At 37.7% G+C, this 10,261-nt stretch overlaps 1 protein-coding gene and 1 pseudogene across 1 annotated transcript; one reads left to right on the top strand and one right to left on the bottom strand.

The window, feature by feature from the left end:
- Positions 1–795: 795 nt before the first annotated feature.
- LOC141633401 (protein PROTON GRADIENT REGULATION 5, chloroplastic-like) lies at positions 796–1,651 on the top strand (annotated as a pseudogene).
- A 186-nt stretch (positions 1,652–1,837) lies between these two features.
- On the bottom strand, positions 1,838–8,970 carry LOC141633402 (eukaryotic translation initiation factor-like). The gene is made up of 5 exons (XM_074445882.1): positions 8,619–8,970; positions 6,428–6,596; positions 6,179–6,304; positions 2,260–2,325; positions 1,838–2,169 (listed from the first exon to the last, which is right to left on the bottom strand). Exons 1-5 carry the CDS (start codon positions 8,819–8,821, stop codon positions 2,137–2,139), a joined length of 597 nt encoding a protein of 198 aa, XP_074301983.1. The 5' UTR covers positions 8,822–8,970; the 3' UTR covers positions 1,838–2,136.
- Between the last annotated feature and the right edge of the window lie 1,291 nt (positions 8,971–10,261).

Genomic DNA, 10,261 nt, shown 5'->3' with positions numbered 1-10,261 from the left:
GATCTTAATTTCGCACATATCACAATTAATTTAGCCCCTTTACCAATAATTTTATCAATTTACATTGTCTGTATATCGATTGATTGATTATTTAAACCAAAAAAAAAGGTTTCTCCCTTCAATTAGGGTTTTGATTTTTCATAGTTGATAAGATTGGTTGTTGGTGGTCGACAGAGAAGTGGGTGGTGAGGAGAGGACGGGTGGTGATTGGCGCCAGGAGTCAGGCACCAGATCTGACTGTTGGTGTATGGCAGCCATCGACTGGGGTGAAGGAGATGAGAGGCGGTGGTTGGCGTCGAGAGAGGTGTATGGAGGTGTTGTCAGCGCTGGGAGGGGGCGGGAGAGTGGTGGTCGGAGAGAAGGTTAAAAGTAAGGATAGTTAGGGGAAGAAGATGATGGGATTGGTAAAGTGAGGACTAGGGGATGAGAAATGAGAGGGATAAACTCGGAATAAATGGGGAAAATGTGCGAGATTAAGTAAAATTGTGTGCGGGATTTAACATCTCCCAAGTTATTGTGAGACGGTTTTATAGATGAATTTATCTTACGATTAAGTGAAAAGAGACTAGGCTATATACTACGGAGTATATTGTTTTACAAATTAACGGCCATAAATACAATCAACAAATTGAAATCAAGGTAAGTCCCCATTTAAGAAATGAATTAAGAGGCTATAATCATATTTTCTCCAAATTCTTCTAGGATCATGCGAATAACAGGACCTACAAAAATTACTAAAAAGCTCCAAACACAACCTTACATTATGTGGCTCTCATCTCATGCTACAAAACTAAACCACAACTCTTTGATTCTTCAAATTTCTAAGTCCACAAACATCAATAGAATCTACAAAACCTTGTATGTTCAACCTAAGGAGCTAAAGAAGTTTCATAGATGGCCACTTCTTCAATCACCGCAACCGGGTTCAAAACCGGTCTAGGCTCGTCTTTCGCCTCTGGTGATAACCACGCAATGCTAGCCAATTCCGTCCTGGCTAGTGCACGGATTTTGAGCAAACCGACACGTGCTCAACCCTTGATGAAGAACGTTAATGAAGGGAAAGGTCTCTTTGCATCCATAGTGATGGTTACTAGGGACATTGTTGATTGTTGGTAAAAAACGGTTTAACCAACTTAGAGGAAAAGCAATAGCCCTTCACTCACAGGTACGTAACTAAAGTATTTTACGTAAATGGGTACATGATTTCTATACCATGTGTTTAAACTTTAAAGTACACGATGTATTCAGGTTAGTCGAACCCAAATTATTCTCGATTAAGACTGTCATCGTCTGTAAATGTTTAAACCAATTAACCTTTTGCAATAGGTGATCACTGAGTTTTGCAAGTCGATTGGAGCAGATGCAAAACAAAGACAAGGGCTGATCCGGTTGGCTAAAAAGAATGGAGAAAAACTAGGGTTCCTTGCATGAGAAGAAAATTTATGGAATTTATTTAGCTAGATATGAATTATGATATTGGCATATTGAGAATTCATGATGTAGATGTCATTTTGTAGATAATACACTTGAGGTTTTGCATAATATTTGTCCATTGTTCAGTTGTTTGTGTTTTCTTACCCACAAAAACCGCGATGAATATCATTGTTCGATGATTTTACCGTTTTAAATTAGACGTATCAGTTTTTTTGCAGTCGGCTGTGCCCCTCTTTTTTTCCGCCTTGATAATGTAATAAGCAAAGGTATATTCTACACCACGAAATGGCAAACGCTTAATATCTTGCAATTATCAGCCACAGACCGAGACGTAAACGCATCAACACACCCATAGGCCATAGCTTACTTCCCTGGAAATATGAACGTAGAAAGACCATAGCAATTTTAATACCAATGCATTGTCCTTGATTGTCTCTTGCATTTTGATGTGATATCCACAGCAATGTTATCGCAACAAGATTTAGGCCTCTATGACCGCTACCAAGTCTAAGAACTGTCACACTTCATTATAAAAGTACAAAACAGGTCATTCAAATTATGTAAGGGACTTAAACTCAAAATCAAAACAACAAATTGTACGAAACAAAACTTGAAATGAAATACTCCGTGTGTTGGGAGTACAAATTTTAAGAGCGCAAAAGTATAACATTGAAATCAACCGCTAATTCCAGGTCTTGGTTCTTAAACACTGTACCGGCTTTTGGAATTCCTATCCTGTAAAATTTAAGATCACAAGCTCTATAAAACCGTCTACGCAATGACACATGTGATTGATTTAAAAGGAGGGAGAAGCAGAGAACTTACATGAAAGCCGTAATTGATCTTATCAGTGACATCGATGACCTCTTTCCACTTCCTTCCAATGCCCATCTGCACGTATTGTTCAATAGGTCAAAATGAAAAAAATTATTAAAACAATTTGTACTCGTATTAGAAGTTATTATACTAAATGCAAGTTATGAAAAAAATTATATCAAAGTGGAAAATATACTCCTGTAACTCATATGCAGCAAAGAGGGAGAACTCGATTTCTCGAAGGCATCAAGTTATCAACAATCAAGGCATCACGACTTCGAGGTCAAGGTCATCTCTGGTATATACTCGAGTCTTGAGTCTCTACCTTAAACACACAAGCTAAAACTATGTTTGATATGATCCATGCACCGATATTCCATCAGTAAATCAAACCAACTTCCAATTTCCAAGAAAATAGATGGTTTTACACATCTCTTTTAAACTATATTTTCTTAAACTAGAGTAAATTATCTAATATCTTTTTCCTTTCGATCGGGACTACTTAATTCTTTGTTCGTCTATGATAAGTCAATAACAAGCACTGTCATAGCTAACTCCTGTTCGAAGACCAATCCCCAAATTCCCACAAAAGGTCTTAATTTCCAACCCACTCACCCAATTGGACCAGACCCATATTCTGGTGAAAAGCGCCAATATATAGATTTGAAAAATGTGGTGACTTGTGAGAATATAATGATGTTCTTCTAGTGTTCCATCTCAAACAATGGTTGGAGAACTACTGTAATTCTCCCATACCTAACATATCTTCACGCGCCTCTATGAAAAACTACGCCTGCTTTACATTTACAATCCAAACCTATTGTTACGTATGTTCCACATCAATGAAGTGAACTGTAAAGTCGTACTCCCCCTAGTCTATTTAATCTTCCTCTTTATATTGAGGACAAAAATTAAGGAAGATAGCAAATTTACCCGTCTACCTCTCTCACATGCCTCTTATGGCTTACCCAACATCGCTCATTCACTTCGCCACAAACACCCTGAAACAAAACCCCAACCACCACCAATCAACCCTTAACCACCACCAAACCATCCCCAACCACCACCCACATAGCCCAAAGCCACCGCAACTAAGCCCCATATACCACCTAAGCGTCGTAAGTAACCCAACCCAAATACCATCAAACCACCGCAACCCATCCCTAAACACTGTCAAACCACTGCAAACATCACCAATTCACTGCAACCCAACCCTAAACACTGTCAAACCACTGCAAACATCACCAATCCACCAGAACCCAACTCTAAACACCACCAAGCCACCGCAAACACCACAAATCCAGCTTCAAGCATCACCAATACAACCCACCATCCCAGAATACCCTTCCCCCACCTTACGAACCACCCACCTCAACAATTAAAAATTCATCCACTACCCTCAAAACGCCCTCTCCTATCCTTGAAAACCCTATATCTATGTTTTTCGCGTGTGAGGGAAGGGCCGAAGGGGATTCCAGGTGAGGTTGGATTTTCGAGACTAGGGTGGGTGTTTTATGGGTGGTGATGCGTGTTTTAAAGGGTCTTTTCAAGTGAAGTTGTAGGGATATTGCTGATGGAAGTGGGTAGGAGGCCATTTCCTTGGCACTTTCAGATGAAGGGGCCCCGGTGTCAGTGGTGGTGGTAATGGGGCGGGTTAAGGCAGCAGGCCATTTCGTTGGCAGTTTCAGCTGACGGGCCTCCGGTGTCAGTGGTGGTGGTGGTGGTGGTGGTGGTAGGGTGGGTTAAGGCAGGAGAGTTATAACGGAATGAAGCTGAAATGTCAAGTGGGTGGGTGGGGGGTATCTTGGTATGTTAAGTTAGTAGAAGGGTGAGGGTATTTTTCTCCAAACACAGAGACGATAATGTCCAAATAAGGAAATAGGAAAGAAAAGATGATTAATCCCCATAAGGAAAAAGGGAAGATTAAATAGACCGGGAGGCATGGGCGAGTCCACCCTTGGCAATGGTGTAGCACTTGCTACACCATTATTTGGAAAAAATCATTGTGAAAATTAAAATTGCTACACCACTAATTACATCAATTACCTAATTAATATAGTTTCATTAACACTTTAATCTTCCCAATACAGCTCTACGGATTCTAAAATCCATGCTTTAATTAATAGTCAATATGATATTCTCCCAATTTATTTACTCCTTCCCAAAATTTTGAAAATACAGTCAAATATTTAATGCAATTATGATGTTATGTGTATTTAGCTATGTGGAATGTGTACAAATTATAGTTTCAGACGGTTTCACGGTAACTTTTGTAAAAAAGTTTTACTACTAATAAATGGAGTTTCTTTTTATACAATGGGATCGTCTCACAATGTGAGATGTTCTTATGCAATAACTACTGGTGGAATGTGGATGCAAGAATGACTTTGAATCTGACGGCAGACAAATATTTATTTAGAAAAAATTGCATTGATAGAATTAAAATCTAAAAGATAATTTTACATATGATTCCTAACTCGCAAAAGGCTATAGTATAAATCGACTTAGTACTTCAAACAGTTAATCGTATCCTTTATACTTTGCTACACCAAAGAGAAAATCCTGGCCTCGCCCCTGCCGGGAGGGAGTATGTTTTTGCATCTCACCTACCTCAGTTTAATTACTTCTTTCATTTCAACATTTAAAGAGTATTACGGAGTATTTAATTTCTAGCCATCATCCTATATCATGACAGAGGGCCACAGTAGACATAGTCTATTTCTTGAGGAGGGAAAAGACCAGATAGGCTTTATGTCCACTGGTCATACAGCTCTATTTTTCTCACAACGGGAGCCTCTAAGAGTCCCTGTCATACACATGTTTCTCTTGCTTGTTATTCTAAAAGTATATTGCGAGGGTGAAATAATTTTCGACCGCGACTGATGTGCCCAGGGTTACCGGATTCGCAATTCGTTCAATTCGCTTTCTTAATTCTAATTCGCGATTCGCTCAATTTAGCGAATTCAATTCATTGGCGAATTACATTATTTTAAAATTCGGTAATTCGTCGAATCCAATTCGCAAAAGGATTATCCTTTTACATCAACAAAGCTAAAAAAAAAATCTTCCTGTCAGAAATCAAAATCGAATTAAAGCTAAATTTACAAATCTACAATAGTGAATCAAATCATTGTGCTTGGCTTCAAAGTTCAAACTTCAAAATAACCAAGTATCTTGTCTATACTTCAATTTTTCCTGATTTTTTTTTGGTTTTTAGCATAATCATATAATTCGCTCATCTCAGCGAATAATTCGCGAATTGGGATGAATTAAGATGAAAATGAATTGCGAATTAATTCGCAATTCGGAGGGGGACGAGCGAATTAGGTAACCCTGGATGTGCCTTTTTAAAGGCGAAAGTAAGGTAGTATTGCTGAATTTGTACGCAAAATGTTTGTTCTTACATAAGTTTGGCTCACCTAACTTCTGATTCTCTTTCATGGACTAACTCTACTAATTGTCCAAGGGAATAATAGTATTCCGTAGTGAGAGAATCAATCTCACGTCAACTACCAAGAAGAATCCAAACAAGCAAGGCATGCTTTCAATTAAACAAGATATTGACACATCAAATGACCCAAACCCGGTTCCCAAAACGTCAACTCCACCCACAAAGTAAAGTAAAGGCTAAAGATAGATAAAATCCCATTTACTGACTAAACCCCGGTTAGAGGGTACCACCAAATGACCAAATACCCACAATGTAGGCTTTTATTTATAAGGTTGTATCCCAATTGGCCAATCTCCAACAAAATAACATGACAAAAGTTATCAGAAAAGGTACTACGTTTGTACAAAAATGAGTAGAGTAGATGAGGCACTTTGCTTCATTTCTCCAAATGATATCCAAAAGCATTTGCCTAAGATGTATGCAGCAGCTCAGTATGCTTGAAGCAAAGAAAATCAAAAGAAGTAAAACATCACAAACCTGTACAGACTCGTTCGCAGCATTCTTAGTCCATAATGAAAGTTTGTCACCCCTTTGGCGCACACTAGCTACCACACCACATATCTCTTCAGCTTCATCAAACTGTTCTCCAATTAGAGCCATCAACTGCTCAAAAGTGAACAAAAGATAGCAATTCAGTGAGTCAGACATGGTCAAACACCTAAAGGCTAGCTAACATAAGCGTCATTTAGACTAGGAGGAAAAAAAGTTTGTTGTTATAGATATTACAGTTTCAAGCCACATTCTGTCAAGATCAGGCTTTCTGTTGGCCGCAGCAGTCCACTTGCCTCCCTTGGCACACTCAGGATCTTCCCATTTTGGCTCAATTTCCGCCTTGAACAAATGGAAATCAGCGTTTGTTATCAGCTTGCTGGGCTTGAAAATCTGATCATATAGACTGCAAAGGGATGATAATTTATATTCAGATTAACAGGTTCACCAGGAAAATCAACAAACTGCAACTTAAATATCTTATCATTCTATAATTTATTCACTTGCAAAACAATTTCTCAATTGAGTAGCTGGACATCAACAGGAAGTCAGGAACAATAATAAAGAACATTTACACAATTATCTTACATCTTACATTACAAAAAAAGAAATCAACTTTTTGATCCATCTAGTCCTCAAGAAACAAATAAGATCCTCGTTATTTTCTTATAAACTGCTGAAGAATGAAAATAGCCCATCTTCCATAATACAATCCCGCAAAAACCTATTAGAACTACCTTGATAATTATAGATACAAGAAATAGTATGTGTGAACTAGGAAAACAACCTTCAACCAAGTTACTACAATCCCCATGATGACACCCCTTCAACAGAAAAACTACAAACTTAGGGGTCGTTTGGTTACCCACTAAATAACACAGGAAATTAAATTCATGTGAATTGCAAAATGGGGATATTGTTTGGTTAACCCAATACACATGAATTGGAAGTTCCCATGAATTCCAATTCCTTCATAATGGAGGAAGTGGCTTATCTAGGTCCGTCTGGTAAGTGGGAATGCCTACATAAATTGCACTTCCTTCATGACAACCAAACAATATTTTTCAATTCATATGAATTCTAAAATCATGTTACAAATTCCTACATGCAACCAAACGAATCCTTATTTGAGCTAAACTGTCATACAACGGGGAGCAGACTCCTCAACATGCATTAAGTTAATAAGTGAAACTCCTAATTGACATACAAACTTAAAGACCTAATGTTCTCAATTTAACCTTACGCAGGCCATAAAGCCAATAAATCAGACAAATTTGGCAATGGGCACCAATAACGTGTCTTTCATACCCTAAAAAGAGAAGCCCCCAATTCTCATCACAAAACTCCTTTCATCAACAAAATGAAATGCGCACATCAAAATAAGCATACCAGTTCATAATCCCACAAACTAAATCATATTTTCAAACTATAAGCAGTTTCACAATCAATAAAGCTCCTCACACGAGTTAAATCCCATCCAATCCAAGTTTAATAAAAGCAGAAAAATCTAAAGTAACAAAACCAATTATAAAAAACCTAAAAAGTAAGGGCGTATTCGTAGTGAATTTGGTAACCAGGCATCCAAGTAACCACGTCATTAAAACCCATTAAAAGCATACAAAAGTAACAAAACCAATTACCCCTACCAAAAAAAAGCACAACCCAGTTGATACAACCGGTTGTAGGATCCACTAGCTGTAGCTGCCGGTAACATGCCATTCATACCCTAAAAAGAGAAACCCCCAAATCTCACTAAATTTTAAACTTCCATCAACAAAATGAAATACTGACATAACATAACCTATCCACATAAACTAAACTGCATTCAAGTAACCAAGTTCATTAAAACCATAAATCAAAAGTGACATTGCCAATTATACCCAAACAAAAACCGATACCTCAAAAAGGGAAACCCCCGATTCTTACCACAAAACATCAACTTCCATCAACAAAATAGAATACCCCCATTGAAATTAGTAAAACTTAGTTCATAAACCCCACAAATTCAATCAAATTTCCAACTACATTAAAACCATAAAAATCAAAAGTAACCATTCCAATTAAACCCAAACCAAGAAAAAATACCTTGAAAAGAGAAACCCCCACTTCTCACCATAAAACATCAACTTCCATGGACAAAATGAAATTTCCACATCAAACTAATCACAACCCAGTTCATAAACCTCACAAATAAAATCAATTTTCCCAAACTTTGATCATCTTCACAAATAACACAAGCTACCCATATCAATTAAACCTTATAATCAGCAAAACAACAACATCAGAACCTTAATCCCTACATGGTTCGGATTCGGCAGACACGAATTATCAATTGAAACCGTCAAGAGCTTCTTACCATAAGTGTAAAACCAATTATAATCAAAAACATAAATAAAATAAAATAAAAGGGAAAAGTGAGAGTAAATACCACCAAAACTCTTCAACAGTATCAAAAGTATATGCCTTTTTAAGAGAAGAACCCCAAGCAGCACCTTGTTTAGGATTAGATTGATTATCATACCAAAACGCCCATCTCTCTAATTTATGAGCTTGTTTTGCTGTTTCAGTTGCCACAACCTCGTTCACCTCCGTCACTGCCGCCAACTCTGATGCCTCAACTTCCGCCGCCATTTTCTCTCTCTCCGCCGTGTACGGTGGCGATATACGCTTTGTGTTGGGGTATATGGGGTTGACGAAGGCAGCTCGAATGTGGGGGATATATATATATATATATAGAGAGAGAGAGAGAGAGGGAGGTGTGATGGATGGTTTTATATGAGCATGTGTTTGATGTCGGTTGTTTGGTTGATGATGTTTGGGTTAGCCCATGATTTGCGCAAGTTGTAGCCATTTAGGGTTTGCCAAGTCCGCCCATATATGGGTTTTGTTGTGCGGAAGCGTGAATATCACGTGTTGAGCCTCTGCTGTATCTGTGTCCACTGACCATAATAGTACGATATTGTCCGCTTTGGGCCAAGCCCTCACGGATTTACTCTTGGGCTCCTTCCCAAAAGGCCTCGTACTATTATATTTTCTGGACACTTATAAAGATGATCTTCCATCTTTATTCTACCGATGTGGGACAAGGGTTTGCACCCTAACAGGTTTAGCCTATTAAGTGATACTCCCATATATGGTTGAACATGTTTTATTGGATAATAGAAATTTTAATTGGCTTAAGCTTTGGATAATTGGCCCATTTGTGTTTGAGTAAATGTGTCGGGTTTGGATTGAGGTGTTAATAACCCGTTTAATGAGTAAGTAAGGGTATAAGAGCATCCGTAAATGTGAGGCTCCCCATATCTTCTCTTTCCTTTTCTTATTCGTCCACCTTATTTTCCACTAACTTTTCCATTTACCCTCCTCATTTCATAATTACATTTATGCAACAATGGGGTTCCCCAATTCACACACAAAAATTTGGGAACCTCCCCAAAAGTAACACAAATTGCCTTACTTTTTTTTTGGGGAGCTCCTCTAAAAACAGTGGAACCTCAAATGTTGGGGAGCTTTGTACAACAATGAGGAGCCCCATATGAGGAGAGAGAGGACATATGGGGAGGCACCTCCCCACCTTTGCGGATACTCTAATTATTGGTAGGACTTAGCAACCACGTCAGCTTTTTACTAACTTTTATTATTTCTTTATTATTCATACTCAGTTCATACACACCTCAGTCTATATACATTATTATCAGTCAGACTCACCTCACTCTTGTCTTAAAACTTTTCAAAATCTTATTTCAAAATTACCAATAATCTTACCTTAACTTTGTTACATATCAAATTTTGTATTCTTTTTTACAAAATAGAGTAGATAAGTTGCTAAATCATTTAACAACTTTGTTCTAAATTAAGTTTGGAATTTTAAGAAAAATTTCTATTCTTGTATAAGTCGTTAAAGTTGCTTAATTATTAACAGTTTTATTATAAAGACGCAAGCTCGTTTAGCGATTGAGCAGTTTTGAACCGAAGCTAAAAAACAAGCTACATGGACCTATATTTATTTATATTATAGTGTCACTGATGCTGAATCAAGTTAGAGTTGAATTCCGTTAGGTTATATTGTGT

The sequence above is a fragment of the Silene latifolia genome, chromosome Y (genome assembly GCF_048544455.1).
Source record: "Silene latifolia isolate original U9 population chromosome Y, ASM4854445v1, whole genome shotgun sequence".
Lineage (NCBI taxonomy): Eukaryota > Viridiplantae > Streptophyta > Magnoliopsida > Caryophyllales > Caryophyllaceae > Silene > Silene latifolia.
This window is presented reverse-complemented; position numbering and strand designations above follow the sequence as displayed.